The 17,937-nt window shown below is 58.4% G+C and overlaps 1 protein-coding gene across 1 annotated transcript in view; it reads right to left on the reverse strand.

The window, feature by feature from the left end:
- The window catches only part of WDR1 (WD repeat domain 1), a 41,190-nt gene that overhangs the window by 12,137 nt on the left and 11,116 nt on the right, over nt 1–17,937 (reverse strand). The window contains exons 3-8 of the mRNA XM_018049727.1: nt 16,644–16,734; nt 10,839–10,986; nt 9,466–9,646; nt 2,302–2,379; nt 1,837–1,917; nt 1,355–1,588 (exon numbers count right to left, since the gene is read on the reverse strand). Coding sequence (XP_017905216.1) covers nt 1,355–1,588; nt 1,837–1,917; nt 2,302–2,379; nt 9,466–9,646; nt 10,839–10,986; nt 16,644–16,734 — 813 coding nt within the window. The remainder of the gene's footprint in view (nt 1–1,354; nt 1,589–1,836; nt 1,918–2,301; nt 2,380–9,465; nt 9,647–10,838; nt 10,987–16,643; nt 16,735–17,937) is intronic.

Consider the following 17,937-nt stretch of genomic DNA (forward strand, 5'->3'; position numbering starts at 1 on the left):
CCCTTTACGGAAATTTCCAGATGACCTGAACGTGCACTAGGGTTGAGAAGAACTAATTTAACTCCAGCCCAGTTCCTGGGCTCTAACCCGTAGCCTGATGTCGGCACCAAACACCCCTCGGGATTCACAAGCTAGCCACACAAGGCCTAAGGAGGCAGATGGCCTGGCCTGACCCCTGCCTCACGGGCACGGTCACCAGGAACCCAAGCCCACGAAAGCCACCGGCTCACAGACTGTGGGGTGCACACACGCTGCAGGGTCAGGCACCTGGCAACCCACGGACTACGGAGGACTGGGCCCCCGGGGAATAATCCCAGCCTAGTCTACACCCAGGCCGCGGGGCCCAGGCGCCTCCCAGAGCCTGTCTGCATGGCCCAAAAGCAGCTGAGCGAGCAGGGCGTGAGGAGGTGCTGACGTTCGGCCCCAGGGCTCAGCTGCAGGACAGGGAGCCGCTTGAAGCCTTGCTGTGGAGGCCCTTCCCTTGAAAGCATGGCTCACCCAGGGCTGCCAGGGCAGGTGAGGCCGACCCTGAGCACCCCACCCCGCAGCAGAAGCAAGCCCGTGGGTGGCAAGGGGGTCAGAGGGGGGCCCCGGGACACAGAAGTTCCCAGTCTGGCTGCGATTTCCTGAGATGCCACCATTTCCAGGGCTGAGGGAGGGAGAAGGCACGGCCCTACCTGGACGGGAGACTCAGGGCAGATGCTGATGGCCAGCTGGCCTGGGTAAGCCGTCCCGATGAGATGAGGATGGGAGGTGGGGAAGGGGGTCCTCTCCGTTGCCCCTAGTATCGCTCCCTGCTGCTCACACCGTGGGCCTCTGCCCCTCAGGGCTCCACGGGCTTCTCCAAGTCCACGTCCGCTTCCAAGTGCCCACCCCCACCACCCCCTGGTGCCCACCCTGCCCCAACCACACGGGACAAGTGCCTCCCCACGCATTCTCACGTTCACACCCTGCACATCATCCTGGCCCAGCTCCAAGGCCAGCTGGGCCCCTCACAACTGCGGCCACACCCCGCCACATGCCTTGGCTCGGGGCTCAGCATCTTCCTTGTCCTGCCTCGTGTGGGGGACACAGCCGGTGGGCTCCTAACTGAGGAAGGCTGAGCCCCTCGGGACAAACAAGCCCCGTGAGCAGGGGTGAGGGCCGCTGCCCTGAACGTCCAGCTTTCACAGCAGCTGAAGGGGATCTCGGCGTCTGGCCTCTCATTTCTGCTAAATTCACATCCCCAAAGCAACCCACGTCCTGCTGTTCCAGTGGGCCTCCACCTCGCCTCTGCTGCCCCTTCTCCGGCCAGACGCCCGCCTTCTCCCCGGCCAGCCCTTGCAGGCCGAGCTGCTCCGTGGCCTGGCCTTACCTTGATGACCCGCAGGGGTTTGCTGGGATTGTTTTTGTCCAGGTAGTTGATGTAGCCAGACAGGGAGATGCTGAGGAGGTGGTCCTTTTGCCACAAGCAGCCCAGCTGCTGGTCCAGGACGTTGGAGCCCATGGTAAACGTGTTGACAACCGAGTTCACGTTGACGTCCCAGATTTTCGAGGTTTTGTCTCCGGAAGCAGAGAGCAAGTGGGTACTATCAGGACTCCAGCTGATCTACTCAAACAATGGTGGTCACGGGTCAGAGCATTCCACCGAGGGGGAAAGAGACTCAGAGGTGCCTGAGCAGGGATGACAGCTCGGGAGGTGGTGGAACATGCAGGGCAAGGACAGGATGAGCATTCGCCCCTACTCCTGACCCCTCATCTCAAGCTTCCAACTTCAACCCGCATATGGATGATGACAAACGCAGACAGGCCCCACCATAAGCACAGAGCAAGCTGTTAACACGAGTCTATACTCACAGCGTAAATGCCGCCGTCGTGAGCCTTGCTTTCTCCCAGCGCACACACTTTCTCTCCCGTCTTCCCATCATAGATGAAGATCTTTCAGGAAATACAAACATGTGAATCACGTATGTGTGTATGAACACACGTATCATGCGTGGGTGTGTACGCCCAGACGTCAGTACACTGACTGAGCTCCTCCCACTCATCCCCGCTCCACCATCAAGAAGAGGGTTGACAACTGTGACTTTACAAGAATTCATCAAAACTGGATGAATTTCGAGCTCCTTTAAAAGGAGACCGACAGAGAGATGGGGCTATCACGCTTTGCGGACACAGCCTCAAACTGAGTCGCATCCTAGGAGGAGAAGGGAGGGAGCTGCCCATTGAGACCAGCTTCACTGAGTCTGTCTGTTCTGAACAACCAGAGGCCCCAGATGAACGAATGCCCCTCGCTCCCCACCTCCCGGCCCCAGACCTTACCTGGCCATCGGCACTGGCCGTGGCAAATCTGTTCCCGTCGGGAGAGAATCGCACGCAGTTGACGAAGCGGCCGTGGTCCTGCAGGAAACAGGACGGTTAACCAGGGACAGGCAGCTCGGGAAAGCCTTCCACGAGCTCTGAGGTCCAGGACCACTGTGCATGCGAATGCCCATCCGCGGGAGCCCTCCAAGCTCAGCAGGAGCCCCAAGCGGACACGCCAGAAGTCTGGCTCAGCCCCCGGCCTCAGCAGGGCCTATCTCTGCCTGCCAGGCCTCCCTGTTGTGACGTACACGCTCCCCAACCTCTGCCGACAGAAACGCAGCCCTCCTTTCGGCTCTGAAGCCCACTCAAGCTCAGAATCCCTACGCTTAGTGAGGCGACTACTGTGAGGCCTCGGTCCTGAGTCCCTGGAGCCTGGCCCGGGGCCTAGCACACAGCAGGCACTCATCTGGGCATCTGCTGAACAAACGAGGTTTTAAAGAAATTAAACAGTGGTGATGACCTTCCTGGCATTAAGAGTCTAAGGAGATGTGACCTCAGAGGCGATTCCGTTACCTAAAGGAGTAAATGAAGTCATTCTTTCCTGGGTCAAGAAGGGTCTGCATCAGAGAGTGATCCTCTGAAAACCCCACAAGCCATCAATCCGAAGCCCACCCCCCACCCCCGCCAGCACGCATGAAGCAACAGGTGTCGTCCGTTCTCCTAAAGGTGCACGGGTCACCTGCCCCCGGGGCCACAGCCGCCCCACCTGCAGGAAAAGCAATTTGACTTAACGCAAATCCCAGCCGCCGCCGAGGTAAACCACTGATAGTTTTAAAGCCTGAGCTGCTGGGTTAAAAGGAGTTGCACGTGTTTGTGTATAAAGTTTATGGGTTGACTTGTCCTGAAGAGATGGCTTGAAATCCCAGGACCTGTGAACGTGACCTCACTGGAAACAGGGTGAGATGATGGCCCCTGAGGGTGGGTGGGCCCCTAACCAACACCACGGGGGTCCTCCTGGGGGGAGGGAAATCTGTATTCAGCGCATACACTGGGGGACCACGTTGAAAGCTGTTGCTGAACCACAGAAGACACCGGGATTCTTGGCCTCCAGAGAAGAATTCAATCTGGGCCAGAGATGAGGCTTGATTGCTCAGAGCTTTCGTGTAATAGAGTTTTATTAAAGTATAAAAGAGACAGACAATGCTTCTGACATCGACATCAGAAGGGGGGCAGAAAGAGTACCCCCTTGCTAGTGTTAGCAATGGAGTTATATACTTTTAATTAGTTATTACAGTGAATCAAAAGAATGTCTGGAGGTTGTAAAGACCTCACTAAACCCACTCCCATAATTTACATTTTATGATAACAGGATTAGCCAGGTTTTTTTCCAGAAACTGTCCTTAAGCAGGATACATTATTGTTATATAATGCTAAGGAATGTAGAGGGGAAAAAATTTGTCCTTTTCTCCTCCTTGAGAATTCCAGACCCCTCTCTCCTTGGGGTCCCCTAGACTTATCAACCTGCCTAGGAACTGACTCTCAACACGAAGATGGGGCAGAGACTGGGTTGCGCACCCCCCCACCCCAGGATGGCCTGTGTTGCCTTTTTTGTTTATCACGTCCACTTATCTTGCTTCTCAGGCCAACATTTCCAGCTCTCAGGCTCGCGTTCTGAGTTAGTTGGAGAACGGCCGTCTCACAGCAGGCTCGCGATCCATCAAAATGAACAAACTTTCCAAACTGGGCCCTCTGACTGCCCTTCCCCGCAACCGCGGCTCACAGTCAGCCCACCACTTTGAGACGCCCTGGGGAACCTTGGGTACCCTTCTCTCCCCAGGGGACAACCAGGCTCCGAGCGGCCCGGGTTCTGGGAACCCAGGTCTCCGGTTTCCCGTGCAGAGCTCTGGCTCTCGGCCCTGGACAGGAGGCAGGCAGGCCGGCTGGCCAGCTGGGCAGGGAGCCCGGGGGTCAGATCCTTAACTCCCCAGGCTCACGGCCAGCGGCCTGCCATCCCCAGGGCTGCTCAGGACGAATGTTGGGAGGGCATCTCTCAGTCCTCCCAGAACCACCCCGTGGGGATGGAAGGATGGACAGGCAGAAGCGGCTCCTCCTGCACGAGGTCAAAGTAAAAGCAACCCAACCACTGCTCTGCACGCCTGCCCACACGTCTGGTTCTCTCATCCACACCTCTACTGGCTGACCCCGCCCTGCTGTTCTGGGTTCCTGGGTGGTGAGGTGGACGAGGGAGAGGGGTAGGCCAGCCCCCCTGGGTCCCTGTGACTGACCCAGCATGCCAAGAGTGCCCCGCGGTGAAGCAGATCACGGGGCCAAAGTGGGGGCTACGCTGGGGGGCGTGAGGAACATGCTATGAACCAGTGGGACCCTGGGTCACCCTGCAATGCCATCTCGTCCAACTCCGGGTGCCGTGGTTCCTTGAGACAACAGGACTAACCCCTCACACACCCAGCTCAGAGGTCAGCACAGTCACCAGGCCTCCCCCCCCGCCTGCCTGCCATCCTCAACACCCCCGGCCCTACAGGGACATCACACGTGTGGATCTGTCTGTCATCTGTCGTCCCACCCCTGAACCAGGCAGGCTGCCGGGCAGGGGTCAGACTGGACAGAGCAGACATCCCCCCGCCTGGGGACCAGGCGCTGTGGCTTTAGAAAGTCTCCCTGTCAGCTTTTCCTGCCACTGGAGCCAAGAGCCCAGATGAGTGGGAGACTGATGTCTGCTCCTGAAAATAGCCAATTTAAAGGGAGGAACAGCGACCAGACCATTAACCAAAAAAAAAAGGGGGGCTAAAAATAGCCCGTTTCACGGGGAGGGGAGGGGAGGGGAGGGGAGGCCAAAGGACAAAGGAGGATCGGGCTGGGGGAAACATCATGGAGGGTTCAGAAGACGGAGCTGGGCTTGGGGGCCCCAGATCCCCTAAGGTCCTGGAGGGGCGGCACCATCCTGCAGGCTCCTGGGGTGCAGGCCACCCAGCCTCAGGCGTGGCCAAGCCAGAGTTTTGGTTGGGGCAGTGTCAATGGACGCTCCCAAGAACCTCCCCATCATAATTACCCCCCACCCACCCTGCTAGTACTTGTGCCCCATCATTACCTCCCCCACTGTCATTATACCCATCATTATCCCCCCCATCACTGCTGCTCCCCCATCACCCGCCCCCCCCCGCCCCCTCCTTAACCAAGAAACCCGAGACGGGAGCCACCAGCAGTAATTAGGTAATGCGCCGAGTCCAGCCACTGACAGGGACACAGAGCCCCTGGGTTCCACGGAGCTGACCAGCCCACCAGCTCAGGTGTCCCCAGAGCCTGCCCGGGCTTCAGCAGCCTCAGCGGGGTCCTGCAGCAGGATCCTACCTGCACGCTGAAACCCTGGGTCACCTGCCCCTGATCCCACGTCACAGGCGTGCAAAGGAACCAAACAGCTCGGATGCCCAGGCCCACTGCCCCCACACTCCCTGAGGGCAGCAGGTGCCTCCGTGGTCAGCACCCCAGGAGTGGGTGTCCATCCTGATCTGGAAGGCTGCCTTGCCCCCTTCAGCCCATCGCCCCCTCCCAAACCTGGTTCCCTCTCCCTCTGCGAGGTCAGGACCCTCTGCTAAGTGCCCGGAGGGGCAGCACCACGTTCCTCACCCGCCTCTCCAATCGCCCTGCGCAGACCTGCCCAGAGTGACCACTGGACCTGATGGGAGAACGAAAAGGCTCCTTCGAACCCTTAGGCCACTGATCATCCACGGAGCTTGGTGACACCTTCCGGCATGACCCCCATGGACACACACACAGCTTTCTGAAAAGCTGGCACGAGCGTGTGGTGGTTAAGGACAGCTCAGGTCACCGGTGTGCCCAGGCCAGGGCCAGTGCAGAGCAGGCACCTGAGACACGCTTGAATGCAAAGCTGTTTCCTGCCCTGTCATAAGGACACAGGAAATCACAACAGCCCGGAAACCTCACACATTCAAGCTCAAAGTTTACGTGTCTAGGAAGGTGATACTCGCAATCACAGGAGACCGAGGCTCTAGAAGGAAGTGCAGCTCCTCCCACTGGGTGATGTGTGAGACACTCAGGTGCCAGACTGTGCAGCCCACCTGGGTGAAGGGGAGGCCAGGCGTCCCCTCCTCAGCCAGGGTGTGCTCTGCTCTCAGAGGCCTGGGGAGATGCAGCGGGCAGTTTCCAGCCCCAGATCACACAGCCACAGTCTGACAAGCAGGCCTGGGGCAAAGAAGGCCCCCAATGCTTCCTGCTCTGAGCCATCATTTCATCAGGCACACATACTGTGGAATGGACCGTGGACACAGTCACAGAGGTGTCTGCTCCAGGAGTGCCCACCTGCCCACCTGACGGAGGCAGAAGTAGAGGCTGGAGAAGCGTGGAAACTCACCAAGGCCACAGGTGTCCAGGTGCAGACACACGGGAGCTAGAGATGCTTAGCGGGCCTGTGACCACACATCCAGATGCACCTAGCCCAGGGATGCCCTCAGCAGGAAGAAGGCCCCGTGGGAGAGGCAGGGATGGGCAAGGGCCACCTGCCCTCTTTTCAGGCCACCCGGAGGGCCTCAAAGGGGAATCTAAAGCCCTGGGCACAGGACACTGCTGCCCACGGCCTCTGTCGCACAGCTGGTCCCCTGGACTCTGGAGCCACTTCCCCAGGTGGGCTGGGGTCAATTTCGGGGGGAACTGGAATTGCAGCACCTCCACCCCGTGCGCCTGCAGCCTCTCAGCCCATTTCAGGTTCAGACAAACAAGGACGGCGGGCCGGGCGGGAACCTGGACCGTCTGCCTACAGTTGGGCATGACTCAGCTTTGTCTCCACTCTCGCTCTGCCAACAGGAGAAGGTGGTTTAAACAAACCCTGAACAAGAAGGAAAAACAACAGGACCCGTGCGCTGCAGGTGGACGGGCGGCCACCCCACGTGTTCTGTAACACTGCTTTCCATCCACCCGGGTCCAAGCCTCCTGGGAGTTGATCCAGAACACCAGTTACTCCTTTTTGAGGCAGCAACTTGAACTCAACCCCTCTGGGCTCCTCATGCCCACGGCCCCTAAACGTGGTCAGGAGGAAGATGGCAGGAGCTGGAACGTGGACCAATGGGCGGCCCTCATGTTACAGATTCACGCTGGGGCCGTGAGGGTCGAGGCCAGGTATACACGGAACAGTCACAGGCTGACCTGCTGTCAGCCCCTTAGGAGACATTTTAGGAGGGTGTGGGGGACCCCAAGCGTCTTCCTATCCTTTGTTTGAGGCCAAGTGAGCCTGTTAATAAGCTCAATAGCTCCTCGTGGACACTCACACGTCCACCAGCGCCTCTCCTTTTGCCCCAGCCGTGGGGCTGTGGACGAGGGCTGGCCTCACCCTGTTACCAGGGGGCGCTCAGAGGCAGGGCCAGCCTGCTGGCTGCAGAGCTGGCCAGCTGCGGTGCTGAGCTACCACCCAGGAACCCATTCTTGGTCCGCAGCCCCTTTTGATCTCTGACAGGGGTGAGGAGCACAGGCTCGGGTCAAGTCTGGAAAGAATCCTGGGTCCACTTACCCCTCCACCACCACTGAGCTGCTGGGTCTAACCTACATCTGCAAAGAGCAACTAAATCCTTGGGTGGGTTGGGGTGGGGGTTGTGGGGGGTGGAGGGAAAGGAGCCCTGTCCACCCATAGCTCAGCCAAGTAAAAACAAACACAACGTGTGTGCGGGGCATGGGGAGCTGGGCGGGCTAGCTCCATGGGGTGAGCTGGGAAAGCCTCCGGTTGCCATGGAAACCTCCCCCCTTCCTCTGCTGGGCACTGCGCAGGAAGCCCAGCTACTTGACTCAGCATGACTCATCCGTGCTCCAGAGCACCTTATCCCGCTCCGGAAGCATGACCTTGAGCACCACCCCACCACGACCAGCAGCCCCGGGGGCCAGCCTCTGGGAGGTGATGGGGGGTGTCGTGAGGGACTCCAGGTTGCCCACCCTGAAGGGCCGAGGAGCCGTGCCCACTGTGCCTCCCAGGCAGCCAGCCAGAGACCCTACCAGGGGGCCCTGGGATAAAACTGACCTGCTTTACCACGAACAGGGAACCTGGAGAAGCCCCTCTGCAGCTGGGCCGAGACCCACATACAGAAATGCTGCCCACAGCCCAGGTCCTGTCCCCAGGACACCCCAGGGGCCCGCCAAGAACCCCCACCACCGTTGGGCCACGCCCTGCCCGCTCTTCATGACTCACTGCGTCATCATCAGAGTTTACAGGACTCCTTAGTGAGCCACTAACATTTTGGACATGTCCCTGGACCTTGGCCAAGCCGAGCTCAGCCGCCTCCAGGGGACACAGCCGGCAGGAAAGGGCCGAGTGTCCTCCACTCTGCAGCTCAGCGAGGTCACGTCCACGTCTACCACCAGGGCTGACGGCCTTGCAGTGTTTTCACAAGAGACCCTGGGAGGGCAGGTCTGGACCGCCCATGGGTGGTCCGTGAGACTCACAGGTGGGCCGTCCGCAGCCAGGTGCCCTTCCTTCTATACTCCAGCCTCAGACCCCCAGGGTGGGGAACGAACCTCATGGGCCACTCTGAACCGGGGAGGGTGCTGTGCACAGCCCAACTCCATGGCTAAAATGCTCTCACGCCCATGTCCCATGCCCATCTTGCAGATGGATAAAGTGAGGCTGAGAGAGGGTCAGGCCCACGTGCAAAGCTGTGGGGACCAAGGCCCTGTAGTCATTCCTACAGAAGGCTGTGTGATTCCACTCAGTGTTTAGAGCACGCCCCCACAGGCAGAGCACCCAACTCTGCTCACCACGTGTCACCTTTCCGGTGTGACCCTGCCCTCATCCATCTCCCAGGAGGTGCCGGAGGGAACAGACCCAGACATCCCTGGAGCTCACCTCCTCTGCCACACTGGTGGGCCTCACACTGGCACAATCAGAGGGCAGGCTGCCTCGGGCCTGGGCTCCCCTAACAGGGCCCCTCTGGGCCAGGACACTCGCCTGGTCAGAGGTGTGCCCCCTGCCCAGTACACACATGGTCCCAGGGTGAACCTGCTCCCCGCCCACCCCCGAGTGCTGGAACCATCACCCAACGAACCTGGCATGAACGCTGTGCACGCGTGACCTTCTGCCACCAGCATCTAACAGGTCTAGATTCTGCTGGCTTCATGCACAAGCCACAAAGCTCCCCCTAAAACCACCCTCCAGAGACGCTCACTTACGCCGATCGTGAACTTGAACTTGAACGGTGGCCCCTCAAAGAACGCGGCGCAGTTGTCGTCGCTGCCGGTCACCAGGCGGTACGGCCGGCTCTGCTTGATGTCCACGCTGTTGATGACTTTGTTGTGGCCCGTGATCTCACCCACGGAGGAGCCGCTGTCCCACAGGAAGACGGCTCCGAACCTTCACCCAACGAGAGGAGCCACAGGAGAGAAAGGTCAGGCCTTGCCAGGTCACTGGGACGGGCAGCTGTGTCACTAGCGACCAGGGGCAGGGATGCCGGGGGGGTAGCCCTGCTCACGATTGTGCATTACCCGTGCTCCCAGAAAGAACCAACACACCAGCAACCCGGCTTCATCTGAAATGCGGGAGAGCTACTGGGAGCGGCCCCGAGGGGCCCCGGGTGACCGTGTCTTACAGCCCAGACTCAAGGAGCCCCCCACGTGAAGATGGCTCAGAAGCACTGGCCGGCCGAACGGCTCAGGGTTCACCAGTTTCACGGCTGATTTAACGAGGGGGTTGGGGGAGTGATGGGGGGTGGAGGTTGGAGGTGGGGACCAGGAAACACACCAAGTACCGGCCCCTGCTCACAACGAGACGCTGCCCTGCAGTCAGCGAACAGTCGGCAGTAAATGAAAATGTGCTGTTTGCACTGCGAGCTATGACTCAGTGAAGAAGGAATCAAGACCAACAGGGATGACATAAGAGAGGATGGAAGGATGAATACCCATCAGGATACCCGCAAAGAGAAAGCCTGAGGAAGGGAAATGGAGACAAGTTCAAAGTGCTGGACCGCAACAGCGGGGCTGAGGACGGAACCCCACCTGCACCTGGAGCCAGATGTCTGGAGCAAGGTCCAGACCCTGCTGGTCAGCGGCGCTGTGAGGGCAAGCAGCCGCCCAGGGCCACCTGCCCGGCATCCTCCTCCCAAGTAAGGCCGTGTGGGGTGCGCCCACCTGGCGATCACATCCAGCCTTCCCCCCTCGGCAGGTGTGGCGGTGAGGAAGCTTCGGGGAGGAACCCCAGTAAACACTCTAAGGAGCCCCCACGGTTTGACCTGCTCTGTCTCCCTGTATCTAGAACGTGTGTGGGACAGCACGGGTTCCAGGAGGCGAAGGGCTGAGGATGTCGGAAAAAAGGAGGTGCCTGGGCCCGGAGACAAACCAGGGGGGGCTCCCCGTGGTGACACGCGGTCTTCAGATGTGCACTGCTAAAGCCAGTATCGAAGGCCCAGCACCCACAGGACTCATCATGCACCCTGCCACCCCCAGTCCGAGCCGCACTGACGTCACCACAGCCCTCCCACCGGGGTGCCCAGGAGAGAAAGCCAAGCAAGGGACGGGGAGAGGGGGCCGGGGGTGGAGGCCAGACTCACTTCTCCCTTCCTTCCCCGACCACGGCGATCCTCTTACTGTCTTCTGTCCAAGCAATGTCCTTGATCTTCCCAGCGAAGGGCTGGTACTCATACTTCAGCAGGTGCTCTTTCTGCGTGGTGTCCCAGATCCTCAGCTTCCCAGACACGTCTGCGGGCACAATGGGGTGGTGAGGGCCACACTCACCTCGGGGCCAGGGCTGCGTGGGCTCCGGGCACACCATGTGGCGCTGCCCGCGGTCCCCAGGCTGGTGGGCTGGCTGGAGGCGCAGTCATCCATCAGGTAAGCAGCACTCAGATGCCATCACTGAGCCCGCTGCCTCTGTGAGGACCAGCACAGGGTCCCAGCGTTTCCCCAGGGATCACGGGCCCTGCACAGGCCATCAGGAAGCCCAGGGACTCACGGTGGCACCCCCCGAACCCTGGAAGCAGTCTGATTTATGACTGTATTCCTTTCCTTGAAGAGGGTCGAACTGGCACACGGACTCAGAGCAACGTCCTTTAACACTTAGGAGCTAAAGATCCTCATTTGCAAAACAGGACAATCCTAGTGAGGCTGTCTCTCCTGTGTGGGCACTGTACTGACCAGTGGAAATGAGGGGTGCTCCTGTGCCCTGCAGGCCCTGCTCGTAGAGACAGGCACCCTGCCAGCACCAGTGGCTGAGAGCCTCCCGGGAGACACACAGGTCAGGGCTGGCAAGGATGACACTCCAGGCAGAACCTGATGCCAAGCTGGTTTCTCACTGCAGTACTTGCGGCTGATCAGTGATAAAGCATCACCGCCTCCCTGCCCGCCTCCACCCTGACACCCAGTTCCCAGCACCAACCCTGACACGCCCCCTTCCCAAAGGAGCAGCAAAGGCGGAGTGTTTTACAGGAACTCTCACGGCTAGGAGCTCAGCCCCACGTGGGTCGGGGGTGGGGGTGGGGGTGGGGTGGCGAGGGAAGTCCCATCCCCCCAGCAGTTCTGTTCACCCTGCTTCCAGGATCCCTGGCCGCTTCACTGAACATGAGGTCCAGGGGAACAGCTACTGTCTCCTGTTTGGGTCCACTTGAGGGTGGGCATCCCCTGCAGATGCGACCCCTGCCCCTTGCGGCTCTGCAGGTCTAAAACACCCCCTACAACTGCACCTGAGGTGGGATAACCAGCCACCAGAGGGCTGTTGTGCCGACAAAGTGAGTCGACACGTGCGAAGTCTCAGACCAGCCCCCAGTCCGCTGCAGTCTAGACGAGTTAGTCTTTAACTGGTCAGTGGGTTGCCTAAGGCTCTGCAGAGGTCACTGGGGACCCCGCCTCTGCAGGCGCACACCCGGGGCTCCCGTCCGGCCATGGGACAGCTGGAAGGGGACATGGGCTTCCCTGTGAACAGCACGGATGAGGGGGCCCTGGTCTTTGGACTGGTCCAGCCGGACAGCCTGGCATGCTGCCCAAGGTGAGTGCAAAAACTGACCTGAGCGAGTTAAGGCCCTTAGCTGAACCAACGGGCCGGCAGGGAAAGGCAAGCAGAAGAGGCCGGAGAAGGGAAAGGTGTACTGCGTGTGCAGGAAGGACACGTACACCAACGCCCGTGCTCACGTGTATGTGTGTGCTCACATTCACCCATGTACTAGGCCGTGCAGTCCCCACGCTCAGGCCAGCCCAGGGCGCTACACGGAGTTATGGAGAACACAGCAGCGTCTGCAGCACACGTCAGAAACAGTCTCACCCCTGGTCCCCAAGACAGCAGAGCTGCTTTCCCCCTCCCCAGGCTCAGGGGGGGACCGCCTGCCCTGCCCTCAGCCCACTCTCCCCTTAACAGGCCTGGCATCACAGTTCTTCTCCACCACCTGCCCCCCGACCCTGACCTGGACCATCAGCCTCCTCTGATGGGCCCTGCTGGTACATTTAATTCTTTTCAGGAGCACTTGGGCTGGAAAGAGACAGAGGGGTTAGAGAACAGGCATGGCCCCACTGGCTGAGGGCAGCCCTAAGCGGGTACCCCTGTGGACCAGGCCCCTGCACTAGGCCATGGGGGTACAGCACAGACCAGGCCCCTGCTTGCAAACACAAGCACACATCCACGTGCTGCGCTCACAGGGCCCCAGAGCAGAGACCCACAGTGCATGGGGGCAGACAGGGCAGGGGGAAGGGCTCCCTCCCTCCACAAGGCCTCCTTCCACCATCCAGAAAGGGTCTCTCCCCAGACAATAAGCTGCATCCAGAAAAGAAACAGGATCTGCTCATGGTGAGCCTATGCCCCATACTGTGTGGGGCTCACACCAGCATCACTGTGGTGTCAGGGGTGGAAACCCCTATGCAGCCCCAGCAGCCTGGGAAGATCCCCTAGAAAGGTAAATCAGGCCCTGGAATGGCTCTACCCTGAGGACCACCAGCCGGGAGCGAGGGTCCCCAAAGGCATACACTGCTGTCTGGTTTAGGGGCTGGGGGACTGGGCCCCTCACTCAGGCCTTCCGGAAGGTTTGATCCTTTACCTGAATGTGGACCAGCCAAACTTACGGGGATCTAAAGACTCAGAGATCTGAGGCTGGATCCCCGACTGGGAGTGACTGCAGGACTCCTGAGGTCCCGGGACCCCCAAGCCCACCCTGGACATAGCAGGTGCTGGGTAACCCACTTTAGCCAGAGAGCACGGCACCTCTCCAGCTCCATACTCTACACACAACACTATCTTTAGCCCAGAGCACTAATCTCCGCGCAGTACATGTTTCCTGGTCTTTGCTCCATTCAAAGGACCAGCTTGCTAGAAACGTAAAGCACACCGCCCACGGCCTGCCAGCTAACAGCCCCACCCCACTCACTTCCCCACCAAACCTGGGAGCTTGCACGAGAGGGAAAACGTGAGATGGGGCCTTTACTTCTGCGGACTGTCTTTTGCAACGGCCTCTGTACCAGCAGGCGAGGACCGTGCTTCCTGCTGGTTCAATGACCTGCCCCGGGACCGGAGGGCAGGCCTGGGCTCGCGAGTGATTCAGCAGCCGGGCTGCGGCTCCCAGCACCAGGCTGCTGAGCTGCGCCAACCATACTCCTCTCCCGAGAAGACACATTTTAAAAGGCACCAGGGCCAAATCCTGGGCTTTAAATGAAGAGGCATTGTGCTGAAGAGCAAAGCAGGGCCAGCGGGGGTGGGGAATCACAGGGCTAGAGTAAATCATAGGATATAAATTAGAGCAAGTTTTACAGATGGAATCAAGAGTAGGTCTAAACATAAAAATCATTAAGGGCCCACTTCGTGCCAGCTCCTGGCCGAGCCCCACACACACAACCCTGGGCGGCTGGCATCAGCCGTCAGCGAGCACGCCTCTCACCCCGGAGTGTCCCAGAGTTTCAGGGACAGACACCCAAGCACACGCATCGCTGCCCGGGGTCCTCCCCAAACCAACCTGGTAGGAACTAAAGCTCCGGTTTACAGACAAGGCAGTTAAATCAAGGCCCAGGAAGGTGAGTTATTTTAAGGAAGGTCTGCACAGGTGGGAGGACTTCCCTGGAGACTCAGTGGTAAAGGAGACTCGGGTTTGATTCCTGGGTTGGGAAGATCCCCTGGAGAAGGAAATGCCAACCCACTCCAGTACTCTTGCCTGGGAAATCCAAATCCCAGGGACAGAGAAGCCTGGCAGGCTACAGTCCATGGGGTTGCAGAGATAGACAGGACAGAGAGACTAACCAACAACACAGCTAGGAAGGGGCAACCCCTACAGGGACAACTCGACGCCGCCTGCCAGGCACGGAGAGGGCGGCGTAGACGAGCGGCCACCGGTATGTACGATCCCTGCCCTTCTCCACTGGCCATTAGTCCGTTCAGCTATTTGCTCACTTCCATTCCTCTCCGGGAGGGAGCTGACAAGGCTCACATCAGCTCATCCACTCGGCCCTTCCTGGGGCCTGAGACCCGGCTGGATGCAGGCAAGGCTGCCCGTCAACACCTGCTGAGTGTACGAGCCGATGAATGAATGGGAGACGCGGGGGGGAGCCAGTCTACCTCGTGTGCCCCGCCTTCTCAGCTGTAGACACGACCGCATCGGGGTGAACCCGCCTCCTTCACCACGGTCACCTCATGTCCCTCCTCTTGCCCAGCCTCCCACCGGGTCACACGAAAGTCCAGCTGGAGGGAGCCAGGACCCCGACCGCCCAACAGAATGAGTGCTTGCCTGAGGCCAGAGCTGTGCTCGGTACAGGGCAAGGGGCAGCAGAGAAAGGCTACACGAGGCAAAGCTACAAGTCAGAAACACACACACACACTCTCATACATAGAAACACACACACAGTCACACACAGACACACACACTCACAAACACACACACACAGAAACACACTCACACAGAAACACACTCACACACAAAGAAACACACACACTCAGAGAAACACACACACACACGAGGCAAAGCTACAAGTCAGAAGCACACACACGCATTCACAGAAACACACACACACACAGAAACACAGACACACACACTCACAAAGAAACACTCGCACACAGAAACACACACAAACACACAGAAACACACACACTCACACAGAAACACACTCACACACACACAAAGAAACACACACACTCAGAGAAACACACACACGAGGCAAAGCTACAAGTCAGAAACACACACACACAAACACAAACACTCAAACACACAGAAACACACACAGAAACACACACACTCACAGACACACACACACACACGAGGCAAAGCTACAAGTCAGAAACACACCCACACAGAAACAGAAACACACACACAGATACACACTCACAAAGAAACACACTCGCACAGAAACATACATACTCACACACACACGAGGCAAAGCCACAAGTCAAAAACACACACATTCAGAGAGAAACACCCACACAGAAACACATATAGACACACACTCACAAACACACACACAGAAACACACACACACGAGGCAAAGCTACGTCAGAAACACACACACACAAACACACACACACAGAAACACACTCATACAAACACACAAACACACACAGAAACACACACACACAGACACACACACACAAACACACACTCACAAAGAAACACACTCACACACACAGAAACATACACAGAAACACACACACACAAACACACACACTCACAGAGAAACACACACACACTCAAACACAGAAACACACTCGCACACACACAGAAACAGTCACACACAGAAACACACACACACACACACACAGACACACACTCACAAAGAAACACTCGCACTCACAAAGAAACATACACACCCACACAAAGAAACACACTCACAGAAACACACACTAAGAAACACACTCGCACACAGAAACACACACACAGAAACACACTCAAACACACTTGCACACACACAAACACACACTCACAGAAACACACACAAGGCAAAGCTACAAGTCAGAAATACACACACACACATTCACACAGAGAAACACACACAGAAACATACACAGACACACACACACTCACACAGAAACACACACGAGGCAAAGCTACAAGTCAGAAACACACAGAAACACACACACACTGACTCACTCACACACACACATTCAATGGCTTTGATACATCACAACACAGCTGCCCTAATGGCTGGTGAGCATCCCGCTGACCTCTGAGTTGGAACCAGCTGGAACACTGCCAGCTACAGCTCTGGAAAGGGGCTTCTCAGTGGCTTACACTTCCCACTCTGCCCCACCCACCATCCCTACCCTCCTGGACCTTCCTCCCTGCCTCCTTCACCCAACCCCCCAACCTTCCCAAGCCAGGCTCCCAGGACTCGGGGCGGAGGGTGGGGTGGGCCACATCACATGCAGCCAGAAGCCACGCTCGTGGACAGACAGGTACCTCCGGAGGCGATGTAGAAGCCGCTGGGCGCGTACTTGGCCACCACCACCTGGTGGGCGTGCTCCGTGTAGATGTCCGCAATGGCCGGATTCTGCAGGGAGGAGACCAGAATGAACACAGGCAACCCAGAAGCGGGCAAACTTGCTTTCCACTCTCCGGATTAATGGAGTTGGGTGGGAAAATGACCCACGGACACACACAAATACAGACGCCAAAACCTCCATAAGGAAAACCCCAGAAGTACGCTTACCTGCCTGGGTGACAAGAATTCTAGGCGATTTAACTGCTTTATAAGATGCGAGGTGATTTGTTTTCTTTTGGTACTTGCCAAACAAATAGGTACTTTCGAAATACACATGGGACATAAAAGTTTCCTTAGGAAAAAAAAATCTACGACTCTTTTCTCCCACTTGTAGGGGGCTGCCGCCTTCTCTGAGTCCAGCTCCCCAGAGCGAGTCTCCCCCGTTCCGAACCAGCTCTCCCCAGGCTGCCAGGTGGGGTCTGACCCAAACCGGAGCCTCTGGCCTGGAGAAGCAGGAACACAGAGGCGGGTAGGCAGCTGGGGGGCCCTTCCTCATTCAAATCCCTCGATTTGGGAAACTCCCTTTCATGGCTCAAATCCAAGGCTGGCTGGACTCTGCAGTGAGAACTGGGCCAGCGTCGGAGATCAGGAGCAGCTCTCTGGACTCAGTCATCAAGCTTAAACGTACAATTTATCAAAGTAGATCACGGCACTCCCCGGCACACACGGCCAAGGGGCCTCAGCAAACCTGCGGCCCTGTGCTCAGATGCTCTGTCATCAGAGCCCAGCGTCCTCCCAGGAGGGCAGAGAGAGCCAGGCATCTAATCCCCGACACCCGCCGATATGCGCTGCGGAGCCAAAGTGCCTTGTGAAAGGAGCAGCTACGGGCTGTGAACGCATCAGGTCCCAGGGAGGCTGCTGCGGGCGCATCTGACCCGCCTCCCCAACTGCCCCCACCTCTTCTGACCACCTCGCAGTCTCCCCATCCCCGTCTCTTAATGCCCCTCAACAAGGCCGGAGGCCCGGACTCTTCTCAGCTTCCTAGCCACAGGATCGCCCGCCCCCTCACCCAAAGAGTCCGGAGAAGCATCCTGCTAAGTCCCGGCTCCGGCAACCACCCTCCTACCATTCCTGCAAGCCCCCCGGTCTCCGTAAATGCTGTGCCCTCGCCAGCAACACCTCTCCCTGCCTGCTAACACCCACTTATCAGGCCTGAAGAGCCATCTGTGTGAAGCCTGCCCTGACAGCCCCTCTCTCTCCTGTGCCTGCAAA

Source organism: Capra hircus, chromosome 6, assembly GCF_001704415.2.
Source record: "Capra hircus breed San Clemente chromosome 6, ASM170441v1, whole genome shotgun sequence".
NCBI classification, from domain to species: domain Eukaryota; kingdom Metazoa; phylum Chordata; class Mammalia; order Artiodactyla; family Bovidae; genus Capra; species Capra hircus.